The 27,181-nt window shown below is 45.2% G+C and overlaps 2 protein-coding genes and 1 long non-coding RNA gene across 13 annotated transcripts; 2 read left to right on the top strand and 1 right to left on the bottom strand.

Moving 5' to 3' along the window:
* Positions 1-90: 90 nt before the first annotated feature.
* On the top strand, positions 91-12,780 carry Masp2 (MBL associated serine protease 2). The gene is made up of 11 exons (XM_034504105.2): positions 91-173; positions 250-478; positions 591-768; positions 1,333-1,464; positions 3,163-3,359; positions 3,628-3,775; positions 5,813-5,931; positions 8,666-8,744; positions 10,321-10,452; positions 10,938-11,012; positions 12,003-12,780. The coding sequence occupies exons 1-11, from the start codon at positions 169-171 to the stop codon at positions 12,764-12,766; spliced, it is 2,058 nt and encodes a 685-aa protein (XP_034359996.1). The 5' UTR covers positions 91-168; the 3' UTR covers positions 12,767-12,780.
* On the bottom strand, positions 10,673-25,144 carry Tardbp (TAR DNA binding protein). 11 transcript variants are annotated; one of them, XR_013110317.1, is made up of 8 exons: positions 24,803-25,144; positions 23,454-23,705; positions 20,268-20,431; positions 18,617-18,757; positions 17,532-17,702; positions 16,990-17,134; positions 15,910-16,049; positions 10,673-15,188 (listed from the first exon to the last, which is right to left on the bottom strand). XR_013110317.1 is itself a non-coding variant. In XM_076933742.1 (8 exons), exons 2-7 carry the CDS (start codon positions 23,689-23,691, stop codon positions 15,912-15,914), a joined length of 909 nt encoding a protein of 302 aa, XP_076789857.1. In that variant the 5' UTR covers positions 23,692-23,705; positions 24,803-25,144; the 3' UTR covers positions 10,673-15,188; positions 15,910-15,911. The 11 variants fall into 11 exon arrangements, 8 of the variants coding, with proteins under 8 accessions (XP_076789857.1, XP_034360002.1, XP_034359999.1 ...); XR_013110318.1 differs by having other exon boundaries at positions 10,673-14,154; XM_076933742.1 differs by having other exon boundaries at positions 15,910-15,979; positions 17,008-17,134.
* On the top strand, positions 25,092-27,120 carry LOC143442282 (uncharacterized). The gene is made up of 3 exons (XR_013110319.1): positions 25,092-25,231; positions 26,585-26,739; positions 26,952-27,120. It is a non-coding gene; the product is annotated as an uncharacterized LOC143442282 (long non-coding RNA).
* Positions 27,121-27,181: the final 61 nt, after the last annotated feature.

Raw genomic sequence — 27,181 nt, 5'->3', positions numbered from 1 at the left:
TGGCTCTCAGAGCCACCAAACCTTCCTTCCTGGAAGAGAGGCAGGCATGGTAGATTCCCAGAATCCTTGGTTTGGGAGGCTGGGAGTGGGGGTGGAGGGTGGGGCCTGGTGCTGGACAAACAGATCAAAGGTGATAAGCTCTGGACCTGCAGAGCTGAGTGGCACATCATGAGGTGGGTGGGCAACCATAGCTTCTGGGGGGACAGAAGGAGTTAGGCCTAGACCCTCATGACACTCCCCTGCCCACAGGCTGCTGATTTTCCTGGGTCTGCTGTGGAGCTTGGTAGCCACACTTTCAGGCTCCAAGTGGCCTGAGCCTGTATTCGGGCGCCTGGTGTCCCCTGGCTTCCCAGAGGCATATGGTAACCACCAGGATCGATCGTGGACACTGACTGCACCCCCTGGCTACCGCCTGCGTCTCTATTTCACCCACTTCAACCTGGAACTCTCTTACCTCTGCGAGTATGACTTCGTCAAGGTACCTGACAGGGTGCTCACCTGGGGCCTTCTTATGAGGTATGGCAAAGGCTGGCCAGAGGGGAGGGCAGGCCTGGTTCTAACCTCCCCTCCCTTGACCCCCGTCCCCACAGTTGAGCTCAGGGACAAAGGTGCTAGCCACACTGTGTGGGCAGGAGAGTACAGATACTGAGCAGGCACCCGGCAATGACACCTTCTACTCACTGGGTCCCAGCCTAAAGGTCACCTTCCACTCCGATTACTCCAATGAGAAGCCATTCACAGGATTTGAGGCCTTCTATGCAGCGGAGGGTGAGCAGTGGTGGCTCAAGTAGCCCAGATGCAGCTGGATGACTGTCTTGTCTTATCCCCGTCCCCATTTTTGGGTTTCTTGCTTCCCACCTCTCCTGGGGCTCTGGATTCAGGTTGAACCAACAGGAAAGGCGGGTGGGTCCTGCCATGGTGGGCGGGTCCTGCCATCACACGCGCTAAGGATGTAATGATGCCGCAGAGTGGCCACGGGTCACAAGGAGCTTGCACAGGCCTCAGCCTGTCAGCATGGGGCATTACCCTTGACTGTACACTCTGCTCCCTGAAGGAGACTGTGTGACCTCAGGCAAGTGGCCCAAGCTCTCTACTCAGAAAGCTTCTACCCTGTTGCCACTGGCTTGATGGTGGCTATTCCCTCCTCTGCCTGGGTAGCTTTGAGCAGGGTGCTTAACCTGCCGCTGGTTTAGCAATGGTGCTACTTGCAACTCTGGCCTCAGGCAGGCCTGTAAATTTTCAAGCCACAGGCCTCCTGCCAAGTGGGCCCCTAAAGCCTGAGCTCAGCGCTCCATCTCTTTCCCTCCTGCCTGCCTGGCCCCTCTCCCCTAGATGTGGATGAATGCAGAGTGTCCCTGGGAGACGCAGCCCCTTGTGACCATTATTGCCACAACTACCTGGGCAGCTACTACTGCTCCTGCCGGGCGGGCTACGTTCTCCACCAGAACAAGCACACCTGCTCAGGTGAGGGGGAGGGGCACCCCATCTGCACCAGGTTCTTCCAGCTACCAAAGCAGGAGCTGGGCTCTTCTGTCCCCTCCAACACTTCTTAGCATGTCCAACACCTGCTCCCCTTTCTCTCCCTCCAATGGTGTGCTTTGGTCCCCGTCCCTACTCTTGGAATCCCCAGTTCTATCAGCCAATTGCCTCTTCCTTCTGGGTGGTTCCTAGTTAGACTTGGTATCTCTGGCTAAGCCAGGCTTAGCTTTCAGCTTCCAGTCTACCACAGGACCTCAAAGTAGAGGCGTGGAGGCAGGCTCAGAGCCACGGTTCCTGACCCCAGCAGCTGAGCCCTTTGGCCTCCCCTACCCTGTCTCTTGATTCTTTGCCCTGGCCCTTCTTTCCTCAGCCTTCCTGAGAGCACCCCACCACTACCCCCAATCTCTCTTCCAGAGCAGAGCCTCTGACAGCTCCAGCCTGCCCACCCCAGTGAGTCAGATCCCAGTCAGTACATGCTCACAGGATGCAGCTCTGTCAGGCTGGAGTGGCTGCCAGCTACAGCACCCATTCACCTTACCCACGACAATAATAAACCTGCCTCCATTTCCACTGTGCTGTGTGTCTCTTGCCGGGGTTCGGGTGACAGGCTTGGAGGGCAGTAGAGCAACCTGGGTCTCTTCATTTTAACCCTCCTCATTTCACAGCCGAATGGAGGAACTCCCTGAGCTCACACAGGGAGACCCTCCAACCATTACTGGGTGCCCTGAGGCCAATCTCAAGCTGCTTTTAGCCAGTTCTGGTTTATAGGACAATACAGGTCTTTGTTCTCTGACACACACACACCCCCCCAGCTTGATTAAGAAGAGAGACCAAAGAGGGTGTTACTGAGGGATCAGGTTAGTCGCTGTACCCAGGGAGTCCTCTTTACCAGTATGGAGCAGCCTTCCAGAAGAAGGGCAGTATGAAAAGCCTTTACTTCCTACAAGTCGTCTTCCCAGCCTGTCCCCACCATGAGCAGGCAGGGAGCAGAAACGAAGCCTGCTCTTCATCGACAGGACAGCTTGGCAGCCCAAAAAAGGAAGACAGACTGTGCATGCTGGTGACATAAACGTCCCTAAACCTTCCCCAGGGCCACTTCTAAGACCAGGGAAGGCCTGGGGAAGGCCTGTTCAGCCAGTTACCTGGGGTCAAGGGCTCTGGGTTGATCCCTGCAGATATGGGTGGAAGCCCCCTTGTGGACTCACTTAGGAACTGCTGAGCTGGGCACTGGAGTGATTGAGAGCAGAAAAACAAAAAAAGAAAAAGAAAAACAAAAAAAACCCCTCAGTTCAAGGAGCTTCATTTTCCTGGAATCCTAGGGACCTAGGGACCTTGGGGAGGTGGCCTGCCTCCTACTTCCACAGCCCACTTCCCTCTGGCCCCACTTCCTTTGCTCTCCACCTCTTTGTGACTCTGACCCTGGAGTAGGAGCTTGGGCCCTGGCAAACTTAGCCCTGATATAACTACTATGCTTCAGCTAAAGCCCTAGGGCAATGGAGTCCCCTTCCCCACTGCCTTTCAGCATCATTTGGGCTGGGAGGTGAGGTCCTCTCCTGCCTCTGCAGATTGTCAAGTGCAGGGTCTTGACCAAGCCCGGGATATAGATGTGCCAGGTATCTCCCTGTCCTCCAGTAGGGTCCCTCCAGGAGCAGAGCCATGCCATCCTATCCTCTCTCTTCTCAGCCCTTTGTTCAGGCCAGGTGTTCACTGGGAGGTCTGGGTATCTCAGTAGCCCTGAGTACCCGCAGCCATACCCCAAACTCTCCAGCTGCACCTACAGCATCCGCCTAGAGGACGGCTTCACTATTAGCCTGGACTTCGTGGAGTCCTTCGACGTGGAGATGCACCCTGAAGCCCAGTGCCCCTACGACTCCCTCAAGGTCTGGTTCTTGCATCCTTGCCTTGCCATAACTCTTCCCCTCAACAGCCCCCCCACCCCTCATCTTTCAACACTGGCCCCTCTGTCCTCCAGTGAACCTCATTCAGCCTTTCTCTGGGCGGGGAGGTCTAAGCCAGGCTGTGGCTGCAGCATGAGGGTACCCTACCTCTTGTTCCCAGCCTGCCCAAGCCAGTTTGAGCTACTTTGCTACCATCTAACTCGGGCTAGAGCCCTGCAGCAGGTCCTGGAGGCTGAGTCTCTTTATTCAGATTCAAACAGGCAAGAGGGAATACGGCCCATTCTGTGGGAAGACGTTGCCCCACAGGATTGAAACCGACAGCCACGAGGTGACCATCACCTTTGTCACTGATGAGTCAGGGAGCCACACAGGCTGGAAGATAAACTACACGGGCGCAGGTGAGCAAACGGCCCTCAGATCCACGCAGCAAAACAAACAGCTCTGTCCCTTAGGCAATAGCAACACGTTACATAGTGTTGGACTCTTTCCCGGCTGGCCTAGGAAGGGAACCCAGATTGAACAGGGTGGTCTAGCAAGTAATGGTCCTTGACAGGAAGTAGCAACCATCTTCCCTTTCTCCTTCCATCCCTTTACCCAGCCAGCCATTTACCCAAGCAACCTCCATCTTTACTCAACTCTGGTATTGCGAGTTAGGGTCTAAGTCTATAGGTCAGATGGTCCCCAACTTTTTTTTTTTTTTTTTTTTTTTTTTTTTTTTTTTTTTTTTTTTGAGACAGGGTTTCTCTGTGTAACCCTGGCTGTCCTGGAACTCACTCTGTAGATCAGGCTGGCCTTGAACTCAGAAATCCACCTGCCTCTACCTCCCAAGTGCTGGGATTAAAGGCGTGTGCCACCACCGCCCAGCCCCAACTTGTTTTATAGCACTAGCTGGCCTTAAGCTCTGATCTTCCTGCCTCAGCCCAAGTGCTGGGATCACAGGTCCCACAGGCTCCTTCTGTATTATTCCTCAGAGCCCACTGACCCAGACAGCTATTTCCCCACCCAGCTTCACTCTTCAGAGTTAGGGTGAAAATGCGGCTCAGCTGGCAGTGAGTCTGTCCAGCGTGCACAGACTCTGTGCTCAATTTCAGATTAAAAAAAAAAGTACAAAAAACCCAAAACCAACCAACCAACCAAAAAACAAACAAACAAACAAAAACAAAGCCGGGCGGTGGTGACACACACCTTTAATCCCAGCACTTGGGAGGCAGAGGCAGGCAGATTTCTGAGTTCGAGGCCAGCCTGGTCTACAGAGTGAGTTCCAGGACAGCTAGGACTACACAGAGAAAAACAAACAAAAACAAAAAAGTATGTCAAAATACTAAATGCAGAGGCCAGGGCTCCCAACAGCATCTGTTCTCAATCTAGAGGGGAAAAGTGATATCACTGTGTGTGGCACAGCCTTTGAGGCAAGCACTTAGTATAGTAAGATTGGGGCGGGGGTGGAGAATGGGACACCCAACATTGTCACTCAGTCTGTCTTGTTCTTTTTTTTTGAAGTGACACTTTTGGCTTTAGACCACATGTGTTATCTTCCTGGTATAGAAAATTCCATCATTCTGGATATCTGATTTTTTGGGGGGGAGACAGGGTGGTGGTGTTTCAAAACAGAGTTTTTCTGTACAACAGCCTTGGCTGTCCTTGAACTCACTTTGTAGGCCAGGTTGGTCCCAAACTCCACAGAGGTCTACTTGCTTTTGCCTCCCAAGTACTGTAGGGATCAAAGGTGCATGCCACCATAGCTGGCTCCCGGTTTTCTTAACAAACAAACAAACAAACAAACAAACAAACAAAATGTGTTAGTGGGGCAGAACTGGCACACGCTTTTAATCCCTGCAACCAGGAGACAGAGGCAGGTCAAATTCTGTGAGTTCAAGACCACCCTGATCTGTAGTTCAAGTTCCAGGACAGTCAAGGATACACTATAAAATTCTGTCTCAAAAAAACAAAAATGTCTGCATGCCATGTGTGCACAAATGCCGAGGACAGAGGTCAGATCTCTTGGAGCTGGGGTTACACATGGTTGTAAGCCACCTGATGTGGGTGCTGGGACCCAAACTAGAGTCCTCTGTATCCTTAACTGTTATACCATCTCTCCAGCCCCGGATCTAGCTTCTTACCTACCCATAGCTAAGTCACGGACAAAGAAATGAGTCTTGCTGTACTGGACTCACTTTGTTTACCAGGCTGGCCTTTGTCTCTGCCTCTCTAGTGCTGGGAATAAAGGTGTGGGCCACCACACCCAGGAAGACTCAAATCTTGATTTGTGCAAGCGATTCAGCTTAATTTTGCATTTGGTGTTAAATGTTTAGATGACCGCCATACTTGAGGCAGGCTCTCTCTGCCTCGTTTCATTTATAAACTAAAAATGCAGGTTGCTAACTTCAGATTTGGCTGTTACAACCATAAACAATAAGCCCGTTTCCCCTGCACAGCACGGCCCTGCCCTGATCCAACGGCGCCACCTAATGGCCACATCTCACCTGTGCAAGCCACGTATGTCATGAAGGACAGCTTTTCTGTCTTCTGCAAGACTGGCTTTGAGCTTCTGCAAGTGAGTTACTAAAAAACTAAGTGCCTATGATCAAGATGGTTTTGAAATAAGATATGAAAACAGGAAGTACCTATTCAGAAAAAGAAAATCAAAGTAGTAGGCTTGCAGAAAACAAAGAAAAACAACAATGGAGAATTGTGTGTGTGCAAGGGTCTTTTTTTTTTTTAAGATTTTTTTTTTTTTTTAATATGAGTACACTGTAGCTATCTTCAGACACACCAGAAGAGGGCATCAGATCCCATAACAGATGGTTGTGAGCCATCATGTGGTTGCTGGGATTGAGTTTAGGACCTCTGGAAGAATAGTCAGTGCTCTTAACTACTGACCCATCTCTCCAGCTGCCTATCATTGTTTTTTGAGTCAAGGGTCTCTCTGTGTAACTCTGGGTCCTGGGACTCCCTCTGTACACCAGGCTGACCTCAAACTCAGGGACTCATCTGCCTCCCAAGTGCTGGGATTAAAGGTCTGTGCACCATCACACCAGCTGTTATTTTAGGACAGTAATTTAAGATGTAGTCCAGGGTGACCTTGAACCCATGACTTCCTGCTTCAGCCTTTCCAATGCTGGAATTGTAGGTTTACATGGTCACACTCAGCTGAAAGCTCCACTTTTGGTGTTGAGCTACTGAACCGCAATAAGTGCACCATCACTTAGCCAGCACCCCCACACCTGTCTGTCCTAACCAACCACTCTCTTAGAGGGCTAGTCATTACAAAGAACTTGTGATCATCTGCACACTGCAGCAGCTCTCTGCAAAGTGGCTGAAACAACAGAAAGGAGTGTGCTTGCCTTGCCCCATGAGCTCTGCATAGCTCCTCCTGTTAATTAAGTCTTCCCTGGTCAGCTGACGACCTTCCCATGGAACAGCTCCTGAGCCCACAAAGATTAGACAGCCCTGGAAAGAGTGCATTCTGCAAAGTTATAAATAGTGCTCACTGTTAAGGGAGAGGGAAATATAATTTTAAAAACTGCTTAGCGTGTTGCTTCAGGAGCACAGGTAAGAGATTAACTCATCTTTGTGTTCTTCGAAATTGTCACTGAATCCCAGTGGTAGAAAGCAATAACCCTGGAATGACAGCTAGGGATGAAGTCCAGCCCATGGAGGGTCAAGTGAGAGTCCCACCTGCAAAACTCCTGTTCAGGCCCTTTCTACTGCTCCACGGATCGCAAGTCCACAGACTTGGTTTGAAACCGCTTCATTGTTGGCCTTGTACTTACTGTTATAGCTGAACATGACCTTGTTCTGATCCTCCTGCTTCCCAAGTACAGGTATTAATGTATAATGCATGTGCCATCATGCTCAGGGTCTGTGGTGCTTTGGATCAAACCCTGGACTTTCTGGATGCTAGTGACATGTTCTTTACATCCTTTGAAACGTTACAGTCTTTGCAAATGGCTCCTCTTCCATTCATGCTTTCTCTCTTGGGACTATGCAAACCAGGCTGACCTCAGAGACCTACATGCTTGGATTAAAGGTGTATAGCACCACACTTGGCTTAATGTTTGGCTTTAGTAACTGATTTTTTTATTTTTATTTTTATTTTTATTTTTTTGGTTTTTTCCAGACAGGGTTTCTGTGTAGTCCTGGTTGTCCTGGAACTCACTCTGTAGACCAGGCTGGCCTCGAACTCAGAAATCTGCCTGCCTCTGCCTCCCAAGTGCTTTGATTAAAGGCATGAGCCACCACCACCCGGCTAGTAACTGATCTTACAGTTTTGTTTTTTTTTTTTCCAAACACTGGTGCTTTTTCTTTTGGGGTGGGGGGTACAGTTGAGAAAGGTTTCTCTGTGCAGCTTTGCTCAGTAGAGCAGGAACTTGCTCTGTAGACCAGGTCAGCCTTGAACTCAAGAGATCCACCTGCCTCTCCCTCCCCAAGTGTTGAGATCACTGGCACTGCCAACATGCTGGGCTCCTCTTTGCACTTTTGAAAAAGTTACCAGTGTGTGGAGGTCAGAGGACAGCTTCTAGCTCTCTCTTCAGCATGTATGTTCCAGGTATCCAGCTCAGGTTGTTCAGGCTTAGCAGCCCACTACTTCCCTTTTCTACAAAGCTATTTCACTGGCCCTCTTTTGTACTTTGCATAAAGAAATGGTGGAAAAGGCTGGAGAGACTCAGTGCCTAAACACATCTGCTGTCTCTGCAAGGACTGAAGTTCCAGTCCCAGAGCACACATGGTAGCTCACAACTCGAATTCCAGTTTCAAGAGATTCAAGGCTGCATTTTAACAGATACCCACATAAACAAAACTCAAACCCGTAAAATAAATCATAAACAAATCTTTTTAAAAAGGACCTTTAATACAGGCCTTTAATTCCAGCACTTGGGAGGCAGAGGTGGGTAAATACTTGAGTTCAAAAGCCAGCTAGTCTACAGAGAGTTCCAGGACAGCAGAGCTTCATAAAAATAAATGGTGGAAGATTCTGGAGCTAACCCCTTACCCTCAGGAGGAGGAAACAAATGAGAAGCACTAACAACTTTCAGCCAGACATCGTGTTCTCGGATGTGTTGGAAAGTAGTATTGCAGTGCTGTGTATAAAAGGCCACCACAGTCAAAACAAGTAAATGGTACAGGTGACAAACCAGCAGGGCTGTTTGTTGCAAAACTACTAAGCAAGGTGGCTGGGTCACAGGTCCAAGTGCAGGCCTTCCATGGTTTGCTGCCCTGCCCCGGGAGCACTCTTCTGGGGGAGTGACCTGAGGTTAACAAGCTCATTCTCTTCATTTCCTCTTCAGGGTTCTGTCCCCCTGAAATCATTCACTGCTGTCTGTCAGAAAGATGGATCTTGGGACCAGCCGATGCCAGAGTGCAGCAGTATGGTCCTATGGTGACAATCCCCTCTCCTTGCTGCTGCCTGTACCATTTGTGTTGTCCCTTCATGTGTGCACACAGGGGTTAGAGCAGTGGTTCTCAACCTTCCTAATGCTGTAACCCTTCAATACAGTTCACATTGTAGTGACCCCCAACCATTCAATTTTAGTTGTTTTATAACCGTGATTCTGCTGTTAACTGTAATGTAAAAATTTTCAATGGTCACAGGCAACCCCCAAAAGCGGTGGCAGCACAGGTTGAGAACCACTGGGTTAGGAGGCACCTGACATTCTGTTTTACCAGCCCCAAGGATCTTAGTTAAAAGGCACATTGCCAAGTCCAGGCTCTGGGGACCTGAACCCAGGTACCTATGCTCACAAAGCACTTTCCCATTGAGAAATCTCCCCAGCCCCTCATTAACAACTCTGTGGCTTTGTCATTCCCACTTCCCCTGCCAAATGAACTCACTTCTTAGGGCTGGAGTTCCACAAGTACTGGGGAAAGGCAATATGCTCTGAAATAATTTCTAAGAGTGGATACTCCTTATGGACAAGAAATGTAGGGGAAAATGTATTTAATTCCTATCAACCCACAGGAAACCCTGCTGTTGTACAGGCTTCTCCCCAGCTCTAGCCCTTCACCTGTGAGCATGCATACGCAGGCCACCAGTGTGGGGAGAGCTAGTTCTGCAGGGGAGACACCTGCCCACCACACATGTACAAGGATAATGGCATACATTAGCATTTTGAAAACTAATAGGAATTTCTCAAGAACCACTTAGTACTCCTTCAACTACATTATGTGAAAACAGAAACTTCCAGAACCAGACAACGAAATCCTCTTCTCCATCTCCACACACTATCATTAAAGAGTCTCGAGTGCTGCTCAGTGGCCTCACGTGCCTGGCACTCATGAGGCATTTCTTCCCACTGTGTGCTAGCACACACCTTTGACTGCACATAGGTTATACAGTACAGTACTTCTGTAAATCACCTCCAAGAATTGAAATATTTTTAAATTTACTTTCTCACCAATGATTTACTAGTTCTTTCAGTGTAAAATGCCTGAGTCTGACAGTGTGGGGGAAATCAGCAGTCTAGATCCGATTCTGCCACTGGGGCTGAACAGGCAGAGCGGCCACAACAGAAACCATTATCTGAGCCAGGAAGAACTGCAGTGAGTTCCAGAACAGTCAGTTATATAGAGATTCTGTCTCAAAAAACAAACTGAAAGCAAAAACCCCAGAACAAATCAACATCCCTCAGAGTTTGTACAGAGCTCAAGTTCTTCTCTCCAGGGAAGTTCCTTCAGAAAAGAGCAGGTGACACTTCTTCGCCAAGCTTAAGTTATTCTTGCTGTTTTTTAGGAGTGGGTGTCATCAGTGCCATGGATTATGTAGATTATGTAGAGGAGCCAGTGCAAGGCCCACCTGGCTCCCCAGGCTTATTGGCCAGAGCACACTAGGGGGCAGGGACTTCACTTGTGTTAAGTTCCTGAGTTGGCCACTATCTCCACTGCACAGACCTTTTCAGTATCAGCTCCAAGGTACAAAGGGACCCCCCCCCCATTTCCTCCCTAGTTATTGACTGTGGCCCTCCCAATGACCTACCCAATGGCCACGTGGACTATATCACAGGCCCCGAAGTGACCACCTACAAAGCTGTGATTGAGTACAGATGTGAAGAGACGTTCTACACAATGAGCAGCAATGGTAAGTACCTTCTTCAAGGAGGGATGGGTGGTATTTGGAACTTGAGCCCTCAAGGTTGACTATAAACTTGAACCAGCCTTTTAGGCTAAAGGAGACAAAGGATTAAAAGGCCTTTCTCCCAAGTGCTAAGTGAAATATTACAGTTAAAGTGACTTTAATGTCAATTTGCAGGAATCTGAAAACAGATCATATCTAGTAAATGACTACTACAAACACACAATATATTCCAAATGGTTTAATTTAACAAGTCAAAACCTTATCATTAAGCACTTGAGATCTTGATACATATTCAAGTTACACATCTAAAAGGTTTCCACTTTGCAAGCAAACATGGTAATGCAGATACCTATTTATGAAATCATGTAAAATGGTTATTCACACACCTCTCCCCACCACGGATGCTCAAGAATCAACATTTTTCAAGGGGTTTATTCAAGCAAATGACAACTGCAGCTAAACAATTTTGCTTTTCCCATGATTTGCAGGTAAATATGTGTGTGAAGCTGATGGATTCTGGACGAGCTCCAAAGGAGACAAATCCCTCCCGGTCTGTGAGCCTGGTAATGGACGCATTTATAAAAGAGATTCATAGCTGACAGAGTAGCTGGGGAGGCAGAACTGAAGCACAGCACTTGGCTTAGGCGGGCTCACTGCTTCCCAACAGTGTGCTCACATTACCCCTTCCCACTTGGAAGTTAGGTGCAGACTGCATCATGTACTTGATTGTTTTTGACCTCATAACTAGGCAAGCATAAAAAATTAAATGATTTCTTAAATTATCTCAAACCATTTACACATTTATAACCACGAACTCTTGTTACTTTTCTTCTCTGTAAAAATGCTATTAAACCCCAAAGCTAATAACTTCATTATTTCCCTAAGCAATTGTTTTCAACGACATCTAGATTTTTAAACATTAATGCAATTTGCCTTTTAATAGTACTTAAATTTCTTTACCAGAATTGGCTCCAACAATAGTTGAGAATGCTTTTTTTAATTGAAAGGTAATAATACACTCATTACCCCTGTGTTAGCTGGTTTAAATTAGTTTTCTAGCCCTGTATTTGGCTGACATGCTGCTTCTAAGTTTTAATCAAAGTGCACAACCACAATAAGGAACCTATGCTGCATTCCTGAGCACTCAGCTTGCAATGAATGGTAAGACTGGATGACTCAACCAGACCAAAATTACCAATTTTTGAACCAGAAGCACCTTGACTATTGCTGCAACATTGTAATTTAGATTCTTACATGTAAAACCACCAGTGCAGGGTGTGGCGAGGGGTCCTGCCCTTTGCCTCCAGGTAGGGTCATGTCCTCCTGCAGACAAGTCCTGTCTATAGACTCCATCTTTTCCTTTTAGCAAAACCTAACAACCTGAAGTCTCTTACAAGGAGCTTAGCAGGCTAAACAAGGACTTACTTAACAGGTCTTTATACATACCATTTAGAATGAATGGCCTTGTCCCCCTCAACCTGGAGGGTGCCTATCAACTTGTAGGGTGTTAAGTTTTGGCTGACACTAAATGCTTGTTTTTGTTTTTTCCTCAGTTTGTGGGCTGTCCACACGCACTACAGGAGGCCGTATAATTGGAGGGCAGCCTGCAAAGCCCGGTGACTTTCCTTGGCAAGTCTTGTTACTGGGTCAAACTACAGCATCAGGCGCACTTATACATGACAATTGGATTTTAACAGCTGCTCATGCTGTCTATGGGAAAACAGAGGCAGTGTCCTCCCTGGACATCCGCATGGGTATCCTCAAAAGGCTCTCGCCTGATTACACTCAAGCCTGGCCTGAGGCTGTCTTTATACATGAAGGTTACACTCACGGTGCTGGTTATGACAATGATATAGCACTGATTAAACTCAAGAACAAAGTCACAATCAACAGAAACATCATACCTGTTTGCCTACCAAGGAAAGAAGCTGCATCCTTAATGAGAACAGACTTCACTGGAACTGTGGCTGGCTGGGGGTTAACCAAGAAGGGGTTTCTTGCTAGAAACCTAATGTTTGTGGACATACCAGTTGTTGACCACCAAAAATGTGCCGCTGCATATGAAAAGCAGCTCCTCCCAGAAGCAAGAGTAACCACTAACATGCTCTGTGCAGGCTTAGAAGCCGGCGGCAAGGACAGCTGCAGAGGTGACAGTGGAGGGGGATTAGTGTTTCTAGATAATGAAACACAACGATGGTTTGTGGGAGGAATAGTTTCCTGGGGTTCCATTTATTGTGGGGAGGCAGACCAATATGGGGTCTACACAAAAGTCATAAACTATATTCCCTGGATTGAGAATATAACAAGAAATTTCTAATTTGCACCCTCCAATCAGTAAATTGCTCCTTATTTCTACAAGTACCTGGGAAGCTTAGTGGTAACAAACCTGAGAATTACAGCCTACCCCAAATCAAAGCAGGTAAGATCATTCCAGGTATAAGAACTTGCCAATGTCAGCTTTAATTTATGGTGTTCACAATAGCAGTGTTTTGCCAACCACACACGGACTATGTCAGGTTGTATTAGATTCCCTAACAATCTACTATTTCATACTGGCTGTTCCCATTTCTGGTCAACAAGGGGCTTGTTGATTTTCCTAGTGTGTAGATTTGGTCTTAATGCGCTCAGCAAGTGCTCTTACACAGAGTGTAGCAGTACTAGTTCCAGAAGACCTGAGAAAGTCACTTCTCTTTTGGAAGGTAAACTGAAAGCAGGTGTGTGACTTTTACATCAGTAGACAAGCTATTAAAAATACCATAAAAGAGTAGGAAACAACAAAAACCAACCGAGTCCATTACAGAATATTGGGATTAAGGGCAAAGGGCATGTTCTCTCATATTCAGCAAATTGTCAGATTTAAAAAAAAAAAAAAAAAACCCAAAAAACATCCCATGATACAGTATTTTACTCTTTAAGAGGGCAAATTAGCAATCCATTTCAAAAACCTTACTATACCCAGCCCACTTTTCTTAGTTGAGTATGAACTACTTGGGTATAGGGAAGCCAAACATAACTCTACAGAGTACAAAGTCATTCTCTTATATAACCAGTAATTCATCATGAAATGAACTGCTCTTCTGCTAAGATGCTGACCTAACCTTAAATGTCGTGTTTGATTTTACTTGGCTCTTCCATCAAGTTTATAAAACAGGGCCTCCCGACGGAGCCATAGCTGCTGGCCTACAGCTCACTTAAAGCATGGGCCACCACACCCAGCTGGAGACTCACATTTTAAAAGATGAAAATGCTGTACTGCATCTTCCCAGTCACTTTAACGTTCTAGCGTTGTCATGATAAGGAAATTTTTTTTCCAGTAAGACTCCAGACACTAAACTGTTGGTGGCAAGAAAACCTTTTATTCAACTGTGGTTCAAATTGTTTTTCATTATTACTTTTAAGGTACGCGCTGATGACCAGACTTTCAAAAACAAATCTTTGCCAAGTAGTTTATTTCTAAAACTTCATTTACGGCAAGTAACTATCTACAGCTATTTCATACCATAAACAGGTTAAAAGGCTACTCAACACTGAAAGCCTTGTATGGCCAGTAAGTCTTTAACAAGAGCAAAAAAGGGATCAAAACCATGCCATTGACAAGTAACTTACCCCAGGACTCCTGGACGGCTTGCCAGTTTTAGTCTTTGGAGGTCCCCGAAAACCATTTTAATGTTACCATGTTACTGCTGCTGAGTAATAGTGCAAGTGCTAAAATGCAAAATTCAGATGTACAGGGTTTGGAAATCATGCAGGCTTAGATGCAGAGAAAAAAATTTACAATAACTCACGATCCTTTTACAGAGGATACTGCATAATGAAACAATGTGTTCATAACAAGTCTCTAAAGGATATAAAATTTTAAAACACGCAACTTGCAAAATGACAAACCTATCATAATCTATTTAGGTAAGGGCATCAGGGAAACTACCAACACAAAAGCTGTCACATTCTTCCAGTTAGAAAAAGAGCTCTTCAGTCCTCAGTAGTTACAGAAAAAGTACAATAATCAAGGTATTATTGCTTTTACATTCTTAACAATGCATTGACAGTCTAATCTGATTTTGTGAGCATATTTCTTCATCACTACATAGCCCATCAGGAGGGCAAAAGCCTACCTCACTTAAGACTGCCACAGAGAAGCCCACCCACCCTACTAGTTCTTAAAGCTATCAGGCTTCTTAATGGATTTCAGGCACATGGTTTCTTGGTTTCTTCTACTTCATCCCTACTGCAATTAATTCCACTTTTTCAAATCCCAAACAGAAAGATGCTTATCATCCCTTCTTTTTCCAGTGATATGCTCTGCTACAAAGCATTTGAAAACAATCAACTGTTTTGCCCCCTCTCCCAAATAGTATTTTTAGAAGGCATGATTCCCCAATGGAGAATTATACAGCCATGTTAAGTAGAAAATCACTCAAATGCACAGAGGCACTCAGAACAAGCTGGAGGGTAACTGCTTACCATTTTAGGTGCGGTCACCCGGACTTAAGAAAAACTAGATTAAAAACAAAATAACCCAAAGAAAAACTTTCACTTTGGACAATGCAAGAACAAATAGCAATTAAGTCTGGGTATCAGGTGTCAATGCATGACAGGTGATGAATCCATTTGACTTGAGACAACTTTTCAAATAAGTTTATTTGAAGCAAAATAAACTACTGCCAAGAAACTTTATGAAAGTTCCATCTCAAAAGGGTCAAAAAGGGGAATTAACTGCTATGAATTCTTTGCATTCAGGGCTGCAAAACAAAGACACATATTATTTAAATCAGTTTTATTTAAGAATTTCCAACAATGACAACTCTTATAAAAAAGCATCCAAGCACAGGACACAGAACTGCAGCAAACAGCATTCTTATGAATAGCTAACAGACATGAGAACTTCCACCCTCCTTTGAGACACCTGAGCTCACTGGTGAACTCTGCTTCCAAGTTCTCCTGCAAAGCACACCACAAGCTCAGTCCATGTTCGCAGCCCATCAGCTTCAGTTCACGTTCCCACACTTCCAGATCAGTAACAGAGGAGAACACACACCATACAGCATTCACAGCAGTTGACAGAGGGGGAGGGAAGTACAAGTATTTCACTTAACACATTCAACTAATGTGGGTTTCCTAAGAACAAAACTCAAAGTCTTCCAACAGATGTGGATGTCCTTTGATGCAAAAACATTCGTACGTTATTTGCTATCATTGCTCTCTGCACACTCTCTCACCAAAGCCACAGATTGAGTGACACATCTCTCCAAGTTAAAAAATATCCATTTTCCACCACCAAGTCTCTGCACGCGCTCTCCTTTTCTCGCTCATACTAGCCTTTCATGCCTCGGCACCACCATCAATCCCACACAAGGTTTCAAAAGTTCAAACAGCCTTCTGGTTCCATATCACAGCCTTGCGTTCATAGCGTTGATACGACTCCATGAAATAAAGAGTAGCGGATAAAAATGGAACACCCACCGTCAAAGACGCAGCCTGTGCAGCGTGATGACGAATTCTTGGATGAGAAAGCATGTAGACAGAAGTATTCCTATGGCAGAATATTTACAGCACTACTTTCAATGAAGTGCTTCTTCCATAAACATTTGAAATGAGATGAACTGCAGAGATTAAATGAAGGCTTCATATTGTACTTTCGTATATGAAGGAAGACAAGTGTTAAAAACAAAACCAAAAGAACCAAACACCATGACATCATGATCTCCCAAATGGAGATTTTCCTAAGGAAAAAATTCATAGGGTGGGATTCAAATTAAAATAAGGAGAAAAGAATGTAGTTCTAACCAATGGTTTCTACTCTGAACATGCAAAGAATTCATTAACAATTCCAATGATAGAATATTACAGAGAAACCTTCTGAGATCAATTGTAGTGTTGGTTTACCAATTAGGCAAACAGCAGGTCACTTTCACCCACTCAGTATTTTAACCCTTTATATAACAAAACTTATAAAATTCATTTAGCTTTTCCCTCTTTTTTTCTAAAGAAAAATGTCAAAAATACTGCTGAATATACTCCACACTGAACAAACCAATCTGAAAATTTTAGTACATAAGTATTTTACAATATACTTACCATGAGTTTAGAAAAATTTGAATCCCACCATTCTAAACCTACCTAACCTAGCAACCAACCTACTCACCACCCCCACCGCCTACATTCCCCAGCCAGAGGATTTAGAATCCATGCTTGAGCCAAAACCTCCATTAAAACCACTGCCTGATCCTGCATTTGATGCTGACCCCCAACCAAGGGGGGCACCAGAATTAGAACCACTGTAGGAATTATTTCCAGAACCAAAAGCTTGATTTGGTTCTCTCTGCATGCTGCCCTGGCTTTGGTTATTCCCAGATGGGCCTGACTGGTTCTGCTGGCTGGCTAACATGCCCATCATACCCCAACTACTCTGCAAGGCTGCCTGAGCTGCAGCCATCATCGCTGGGTTAATGCTGAAAGCACCAAAGTTCATCCCTCCACCCATATTACCACCCTGGTTATTTCCCAAGCCAGCCCCACCCCCTCTACTGTTACCAAACCCACCCTGATTCCCAAAGCCACCTGGATTACCACCAAATCTTCCACTTCTTTCTAACTGTCTATTGCTATTATGCTTAGGTTCAGCATTGGATATATGCACGCTGATTCCTTTAATGATCAAATCCTCTCCACAAAGAGACTGGGCAACCTATAAGAAACAAGGATGTAGGATCAGACCACCAACTCAGACACCAAACACAGCAATAAAACCCAGAAATGAGAATAACCCAAATAAGAGGCAAATAGGCAATTAATGCTAACTTTACTTAAACCCAATCAGCTATAGTAATGTTAACAGCAGTATTTTTAACTTAAAAGATATGTAAACAGCACTGAAGTCCAAATAATGAAAAACATCTGAGGGGCGTCTCACTACTATCTACACCTGCTCTATCCTGGGAAAGGGAGGATGCTGGCAATCAGCTGGAACAAACCACTCATTTTTAGTGCTGACTGAGCTCAGCACCTGGTGCACCGTGCTGGGCACATACAGTGGCACTAAAACAGACATTCCCAGCCCTAGAACAAATTAACAGAAAAAATACCTTATCATCTGCAAAGGTAACAAAGGCAAAGGCTCTGAACGGTTTGGGGATGAAGACATCCACCACCTCTCCGTACTGACAGAAGAACTGCTGAAGCTCCTCTGCAGTCATGTCCTCTGTACAGCGTCCAACAAACACCTTTCTGCTTCTCAAAGGCTCATCTGGGCTTTGCTGGTGGTCACAAGAAGGAACAGGAGAAATAGCAAACACATCAATGCATACTCTCCCCAGCTACCCCCCCACCCCACGCCGTGGGTGTTTGTTTCTAAAGACAAGGTCTTACTGTGTATCACTGCCTGGCCTGTACCGAAACCCTGGTGTTGAGATTAAAGGTGTATACTGACAAACCTGGTTTCTCGGAATTAAAAAAAAAAAAAAAAAAAAAAAAAAACTGTACCAAGTGCATGCCTGACGCCTCTTAGAGCCACTCAGAACTGTAGTTAGTTGTGCGCTGCCATGTGGGTGTTGAAAATGGAATCAATCTTCTTCAAGAGCAACAAATATTTGCCACCCAGCCACCTTTCCCCAGCCTCATTTCCTTGGGAACTTAAAAGATAGGCTCTCATGTACCCCAGAATGACCTTAAACTTGACACGTGACAACAATCTTGAACCCCTGATCCCCGTTACTATCTCCCATGTTGAGAATGACAGGAATCTAACACTGTGCCCAGTTTTAGCCTGTCTTACACATTGACAGACCATTATACATACAGGATAGAGGTGGATGCTTACAGTCACCCCCACCTTCCTTTTTTTTAAAAGCTGGATTTCTCACTGAACCTTGTAATTTGGCTAGATTGGTGGCCAGCAAGCTCCAAGGATTCAATTCACCTGCTTCCCCCTCTCCAGGGGTAGGATTACAAATACATGCTATTACATCCAACTCTTAAAAAACAACAACAAAGAACTTGGATCTGGTAGGTAAGCTCATGCCTTAAATCCCACCACTTGGAAGGTAGAGGCAGGAGAACTGAGTTGAGGCCAGCCTGGTCTACATAGTGAGTTCCAGGACAACCAGGGCTACACAGAGAAACCCTGTCTTGAAACACCAAAACAAAACAAACAAAATGCAGAGCAAAATACCTTAGAATTCGGAAGTTTACAGTCACACCATCGCCCGTCTATCATATGTCGCTGTGACATTACTTTCACTTGGGTTTCATATTCCGTAAATCGAACAAAGCCAAACCCTTTCGAGTGACCAGTTTTAAGATCTTTCTTGACCTAAGAAGAAATAATTGAAAAAATTTCTAACACCATACACACAGCAAATCAGAGTTGTCTCTCAAAAAACAAAAACAAAACAACAACAAAAAACCCAAAACCGATCTGAATGGCTCAACTGAATGTACTAGCTTAGTAAGCTTAGTCCAGTTAGTTCAAGGTAAAAATAACAGATCCCTAACAGTAAGTAGAGAATGACTTGCACAACACAAAACATTGCACAACAATGCTTTAAGATGAGCACAAATTTGGTTACAATTTAACAGGGGGGGCGGATGGGGGATCTTCCATATATATATATATATATCCCCTATTTCCTTTTAAAGCGGTGTTTTTTAAAAAAGATTTATTTTATGAATGCCTGTACACTGTAGTTGTCTTCAGACACACCAGAAAATGGAATCAGACCCCATTATAGATGGTTGTGAGCCACCATGTGGTTGCTGGGAATTGAACTCAAGACCTCTGGAAGAGTTGTCAGTGCTCTTAACCTCTGAGCCATCTCTCCAACCCAAAGCAGTGGTTCTTGTTTTGATTTGTTTGGTTTTTTTCCGAGACAGGGTTTCTCTGTATAGCCCGGGCTGTCCTGGAACTCTATAGAGCAGGCTGGCCTCAAACTCAGAAATCGGCCTGCCTCTGCCTCCCAAGTGCTGGGATTAAAGGTGTGTGCCACTCTTTTGTTTTTGTAGTTTTTTTTTTTTTTTTTTTTTTTTTTTTTTTTTTGCAAAGCAGTGGTTCTTAATGTTCCTAATGCTATAATCCTTTAAATACAATTGTTTCTGTTCTAGTGACCTCCCAACTGTTAAAATTTTCATTGTTACTTTTTAACTATAATTTTGACACTGTCATGAAATGTAAACATCTGATATTCAACCCCCATGAAACAGTTGTTTGAAAACTACTGCTTTAAACATTCATAGAACAGGACTTGACAATATATAGCATATACACAAAACCAAATTTTATTTTCAACATCCCTAACACTATACAACAAATATGAAAAATGGCCAAACACATGGGGTTAGAGATGGCTCAGTGGTTAAGAGCACTGAATTATTCTTCAAGAGGATTCATCTTCAATTCCCAGCACTGACATAGCAGCTCACATCAAAGATCTGACACACTCATCCAGACATATACAAAGGCAAAACACCAATGCACATTAAAAAAAAAAATGGCTGAATAGAGCCAGGCAGTGGTGGTACATGTCTTTAATCCCAGCACCAAAGAAGCAGAAGAGGCAGTTCTTGATCAGCCAGGGCTACACAGAAAAAAAAAAAAGATGGCAAAACAAGTAATCCCAGTGCTCATTCCTGGGTAAAGAACAGTTGTTTATGAGGGGGGAAGAGATGGCTCAGTGATTAGAAGCAATGTTTTTAGTTCCCAGCACCCACAAGGTGGTACAAGCTCTCTTGACCTCCAAGGACACCTACGAGTGGTACACAAGACACAATCAAGCAAAGCATGCATACAAATAGAACAAAACCATGTAAAGCAGGATAAAGTTTACCTGAACCATAAGAACCTCTCCAAAGGTACTGAAATAATCTTTAAGATCCTGTTCTGTTGTTTTCCAGGGAAGACCCAACACTATGAGGTCAGATGTTTTCTGGACTGCTCTTTTCACTTTCACTGCAGAGGAAGCATCGGTCTCATCCATTTTCCTTTTGTTATCTAAACAAAGCAAAGCACAAACAAAAGTGTTTAGCACTTCTTCAGGAGGCAGAGGCAAGTGGATCTGTAAGTTCAAGCTCAGCCCTGTTTATAGAATGAGTTCCAGGACAGCTAAAGCAACAAACACACACACATACACACACTCTTTCTTTCTTTCTCCTTCCCCCCCCACCCCCACTTTGGCAGATCAAGGCCAGCTATATCCTGCCTCAAAAAAACAACAACCAAGGCCAGGAGGTAACAAGGCAGCCGATCTCTTGAGTTTGAGGCCAGTCCGGTTTACAAAGTTCCAGGATGGCCAGGGCTACACAGAGAAATCATGTCTGTCTGTCTGTCTGTCTGTCTGTCTGTCTCTCTCTTTTGGTTTTTCGAGACAGGGTTTCCCTGTGTAGCCCTGGCTGTCCTGGAACTCACCCTGTAGACAAGGCTGGCCTAGAACTCAGAAATCCGCCTGCCTCTGCCTCCCAAATCCTGGGATTAAAGGCATGCACCACCACTGCGAAATTGAGAAATCATGTCTCAAAAAGACAAAAAACTAAAACCAAACCCAGGGATAAACACTATCTTATCTAAGAAATTAAAAAGTAAAACAGGATCAGATCTATAAACAGTGAAGACACTGGGGAGTCTCTTAAGGATAGAATCTAGCTGAAGTGATTTCCTGGTACAAAACAGAGGTACCCCCAATTCTAGTTTTGAATCTTTCTGAAAACTTGATTTTTCATACATAGTGTAATGAAAAATCAGGGTCTGTTTTATTATTCCTGGTACTGCACAACCTTCCCTTGACTAGCTGGCCTGTGAGCTTGTAACAACACTGCGCCTTTTATGATAAGGTTGTCAGGTTTGCTCTGCAAGCGTTTTTACTGGATCAGGTTTTGAAATTATGCAAGACTGTAATCAACTGCATGCATGTTCTCTTTCTCAAAAGCTGTATCAAAATAAGAACAATTCTACATTTAATTTTGTGGTATTAAAAATATATATTGAGGATCACAATTTCTTCTGATGCACATGTGTATAAATACCCTTATACATCAACTTTTAAATTAGAAAAAATAGCAACTTTTACTTCTACATGTAAACTCTTTTGTGTTATCCAAACTTTCAGCAATAGAAATTCTGTAGTAAAAATATCAAAATGACATCAGACCTAAACCCTCAGGTTATTTTAAAGAATTAAGTGACATCTGTTTTTTCTTTTTCCGAGACAGAGTTTCTCTGTGTAGTGCTGGCCATCCTCAAATTCAGAAATCTGCCTGCTTCTGCCTCCCAAGTACTGGGATTAAAGTCCTGTGCCACCATGGCCGGTGACATCTGCTTTTTTATTGAGATGGGGCTCTCATCATGCCAAAGAAACTGGTCAAATAATCCCCTCTTCTCAGTTCCCCAATTATTACATCGAGGTGTATGCCACCTCGATGAACCACATGCCAGGCAAGCACTATAGAAGCTGAGTTTCTCCTGTAATATCTTGAGACCCAAAACATTACAAATAATACCTTGGCCATAAGCTTTGGCTGTTCCCTGATTGGTTTATAATTTAATAATACCATTTTTTCTAAGTTCTGCACATGTTCCATGCTCAGGTCTCCTCCTTCCTGTTATGGCCACCCCACCCCCCTCTGTCTGTCTCTTCCCCCCCCCCCCTACTGGATGTCCCACCTTCTATTTTCTGCCTCCACTACAGGCCAATCAGCCTTACCTGATAGGTGTTTCATCCATACAACACACATACAAGATTTTTCTTTTGTAGAGAAATCTACAAAACAATCTACTACTGAGTTCTAACCCTCAGCCCTTGTTCCTTTTAATACCTACCTCACTTCATAGTCTTCAGATTTGAGTTCCTCCTGCCTGAGCTTTCTGAATTTCAATTTCAAGCATGTACCAACACCAGTGTCCTTTTAACTCAGGATAAGCACTGAGTTATATAGCCAATGACCCTATCTTTATGTACTCCCAAATTTCTTATTGTATATTGACCAAACTTGATGGACTGTTCTTGGTTCTCTGCTATACATAAGTCAGGCTGGCCTCGAACTCATTCTACATCCCAGTCTGGCCTCAAACTCATAACCCTTCTGGCTTAGCCCCCAATGCCGGGATTAAAGGCACAGGAAGGACTTTGTTGCAGTACCACCATAGTAAAAGTTAACAATTTACTGACTCACATGCATTTCCTATCTCCCCACACCCAACACAGGGTCTCTGTTGTAGCCCTGGCTGTCCTCAATCCACTCACAGCCCCTTTGATGCTGGAGTCAAGGATGTGCCCCACCAGACCCAGCTTTCTCATACTTTCAAGATCAGCAGCAAGAAATGTAGAAAATTGTAAATACTTCTATACTAACTCAAGATGTGGGCTAGTGCAGTGGATATGTTTTAGGAGGAGAAAAGATTAAGAGTGATGGAATTAAAAGTCAGATACCCCTTTGCACCAAGTGTACACACAGTGCAGACACGCACATAAAAATATTAATAACGTACAAAACATAAATCTTAAACATAAAAAAACACATAATTAAAATGATAAGACAAAGATGATGTTAACACTGCAAGGAAAAGCTGGGCAGTGGTGGCACACATCTTTAATCCCAGCACTTAGCAGATCTGAGTTCAAGGTCAACCTCAGCTACAGTGTGTTTTAAGATCGAGAAACCCCATTTCAAAAAACCAAAGACTACAAGGAAAATGGCTAAGCCAATTTCTTTTACAAAACAGACGGGATCTTTAAGGCATTTAGTTTTAACCACCTAAAACTGGCAATGACCATGTTCTGAAAGCTTACTATTTAAATAGATGCTCCTCGAAAAAGAATCCTGGTTTTCAATCTTTACTTGTTTAAACTGCTGACCTGCCAGAGCAGTCCAAATCTAAGCAAAGTTTATGAAAGGCAGGGTCCTAGAAGACATTCCTCCAGGAAGGCCAAACCCCCAGGGTTGGAGCTCATCGATAGACTATTTTAATAGACTAGTCTAATCCTAGCCAGCAATATGCAAAACCACAATGATTAACAAACCTTTGGGATAGTTGACAACATATACCAGATTGCCCCAGCCAGCATCAGGGGCATGCAGAATTCCTTCCACCAATCGGACGCCTCTCATACACTGAGACACTGGATTCCGGTAGCGCAGGCCACAAGCTCCTGGAAACTGGGCTGTAACTGTGGACAGCAACACTGTCCCATCATCTTCTGATGGTATTTCAATGGGTTCATCGTTCTCATCTTCTGTTACCCGAATATATTCAGACATCTTTGCTTAAATCTCTTAAAAAGAAATGATCAAGAAAAATCAGAGCAATTATCTTTTTATAATTATCTACTAACACACCACGATATTGTTCCCACTTCCGGAAAGATTCTTGCCACCTAAAATGTTTCCTTTTTCATTCCTGGGGGACGGGGGATCCAGGAAAAGGATGGTGCTTTCTAAAATATAAATGTGATTTTTGCCAGGCATGGTAACCCACGGATTTAATCTCAGCACTTTTGAGGCAGAGGCCGGCCTGGTCTACAAAGTTCCGAGGCAGCCAGGATTACAGAGAGAGCCGGTGGTGGCTGCTCCCCACTCCACAGTTCAACCATTTTCTCAGGGCTTGCTATAAGCTTCCGCTGCTAAAACTGCAACAGTGTTACGGATGTGGCTGCTTGGTTACAAAGCCAGGCAAAAACAAGGTGTTGAAGAACTAAGTGTGTCTCTCTTTTTCCCTTGCAAAACAAGGTTCTTACCCGGCGCGCACAGATTACAGGCTACAGTATTTTGTGACCGTTCTGAATTAATTTATTCTAAAGCCTGAGAACCTGAGTCGGGCTTAGCACGTGCCCTAAGTGAAAGAAATTAGCAACGCACTGGGATCTGATGAATCTTGACTATGCTAGAGCAGCAAGAAAAACCGACGATCAGAACACAGACTCAGCAGTTCTGGTCCTCGTTTTTGGAAAGGTCTAGCTAAACTTGAGCGTCGAGGGAGCAACTACAGATACTCCGTGAGGTAGGCCGCCACTTCCCAGAAGGCCATGCGCGATAGACAACGTTGCTTCTCCCCTCCTTTCAACTCGGCCTGGGGTGGGGCCGCGACAGTACAAGCCCCATGGCGACAACGGCTATTCTCAAATGCGAGCGAGAACCTATAGGGACAAGCACTGCTGGAGCCTCGGGGCCGCGACAGGATTTCGCCCCCGGCTTCAGGGCCCAGCAGGCCCGGCGTCCCGCTCCGGCTGCCGCCCGCGCTAGGCCCTAACGACGCGGTGGCGCGAGGCCAACTAGGCCCCGCTCCGTAGCTCCCTTCCCGCGGCGCAGACCGCCTTAGGCCTCCCCGAAGCAACACCCGAAGCACGCAAGGCGTCCTCGGCGAGCAACTCACCCACTAGGCCGCTGCGAGGAAGTACAACGAGGACTCGGAGGCGGGAAGGAATCCGACAACAGCCGAGCTACCGCTTCGTGCCCACAAAATGGCGCTAGGGCCGCCTCCCGCCCTCGCCCGCCTTCGGCCTCTCCCACCCGCTTCCTGTCAGGAGGGGAATCGCTCCGAGAAAAGCCATAGACGCTGTCTCCTCGAAGCGGCTCGGAGACGAGCAGGACCTTCGGCGTATAGAAAGACACACAAAGATACAGGAATGAGAATGGCTGGGTCTGAGAAATCCGAAAAATGAAGGACCGTGTGGCCACCTGGGCTTTTCATTCCCCCTACGTAACGCGGCAGATGGCCTCGCCCGACCAACCGCCGGCCCTACTTGAGGAGCTCGCGCGCGCCGAAAACGCGCGAGACTAGCGTAGGCCGCGACCGGAGCAGGTGGGGCGGAGCTAGGAGGGAAGGGGGCGGAGCCAGAGGCCAACTGGGCGCGTAAGGGTTGGTGGGGGGGGGTCAGTTCTGGGAACCTTGGTCTAATGGCTAGTCTTAAATGTCTTCTACCTTTGCTTGTTAATTTCCAACGTGGAGACATTAACTTTGCTCTACAAAATGGTTCCTAAGTACTGCTTTGTGTCAAGTACCTTTTTGCACGCTTCGGCTCTAGGGGAAGAAAAAAAAAAAAAAAAAAAAAAAAAAAACCCAGACTCTTGTGAATGGCAGGCGAGTTGACCTTGGTTTTGGACACCAAATACCTGCCTAGGGGAAAGGTTGTGATCTGAAGGCCAATCTGGAATTTACAGTGATAACCCTGTATAAAAAAAATTATAGTTAGTGCCGGCTAAATGGCTCAGCAGGTAAACTCGTACAGAGCAGGTTTTTGTTTTTTGGTTATGCACGGAGGCATGAACACAAGATAAATAAAAAATGCAGTCATCGGTTTAAACTATTCGTTAAAGTTCTTGCATTTGCCAGGCATGGTAGCGCAGGCCTGTAATCCCAATACCTGGGAGGTGGAACTGGACAGCTAAGAGGTCAGGCCCAGCCTCTGCTCTATGAAACCCTGTCTTAGAAGACAAACGCAATACCATTTTGGTGACTCCCGCCCACAGTCCTAGCACCGGGGCAGGGCAGAAGCAGGAAAGGCATTGCAAGTTTGAGGCAAGCCTGGTCTACAAAGTTAAGTTCCAGGCCAACCAAAGACTACATAGAGATCCTGATTTTTTTTGTGTTGTTTGTTTGTTTGTTTTTTAAAAAGGCCAAAACCAAAATATAAATAATACTGGGTGGAAGGACTCATGCCTATAATCCCAGCACTCAGATGGTTGAAGGAGGACTGTCCAGGAGTTCCTGGCCAGCATGGGCTATAATGGGACTTCAGGGCCAGACATTAATCTCTGTTCCTCCAATGCCATCTTCTTACAAGGTAGCTGAGAGGAGAAAACGGGTTCACTTATAAATTTAAAGTGGGAAGACTCAGCTTGGCATGATGGTGATCTATAATTCCCACCCCACCCCGGAAAGGAGGCAAAGGCAGGAGGATCACTGGGAGCTCAAGGCCAACCTGTTCTGTACAGCGAGACCCAGTTTCAGTAAATAAAGCAACTGTGTAAACCTTTGCAGCTAAGCTTTGACTCTGATACACCAAGAAGTTTCAATCCTGGCTAAAGAGTCTACAGCTGCCTGGTAGAGCAGCTGTTGTGGTAGAGCTAGCCTTCAGCTTTTACAAAGTTATTCTAGAATGGGTCAACTGGAACTGAAATACTGAAACTTGCAAGTATTTTCTGCTCATCCTAGTGGGACCCCTTTCTCATGGTGACTTCATGCAAGATACTTAACTCTATGCCTCAGTTTCTTCACTTACTGAAACAGGAGAGTATCAAGAATATCATATAGACTGCTAAGGCAACATCAACACTTGGGAGCCTGAAGATGGGAGAGGAGGAGCCATGGTGAGTTAAAGGACAGCCTGGGTGCCGGGACTATAGATATGCACTGTCACTCCAGAGTGCCAGGATTATAGATATGCACCATTGTATCCCCTTGAACCCAGAGAGTTCTGCCTGCCTCTGCTTCCCAAGTGCTGGGGGGAAAGGCGTATCTATGCCTCCACATCTGGCTAGACCTTTATTTATTTATTTAATTTTTTTTCTTTCTGGGACAGAGTCTCCTGTGGCTTCCGCTGGCCTCCGACTGACTGTGTAGCCCACGCTGGTCTTTGATGTTGTTTCTATCCTAGCATACTGGGATTTATACCACAGCACTATGCCCCTGGCCCACAACAAATTTTATAACTTTTAAATATTTTTTAAATATATATCTTTTTGTTTTTATTTTATGTGTATGCGTCTCTCTGTATGGCATGTAAAGTTAGGTACCCCCCTCCCCCAGGGG

This window comes from Arvicanthis niloticus, chromosome 5 (genome assembly GCF_011762505.2).
Source record: "Arvicanthis niloticus isolate mArvNil1 chromosome 5, mArvNil1.pat.X, whole genome shotgun sequence".
Lineage (NCBI taxonomy): Eukaryota > Metazoa > Chordata > Mammalia > Rodentia > Muridae > Arvicanthis > Arvicanthis niloticus.
Note: the sequence above shows the minus strand (reverse complement) of the source record. Positions and strands in the feature narration are given on the sequence as shown.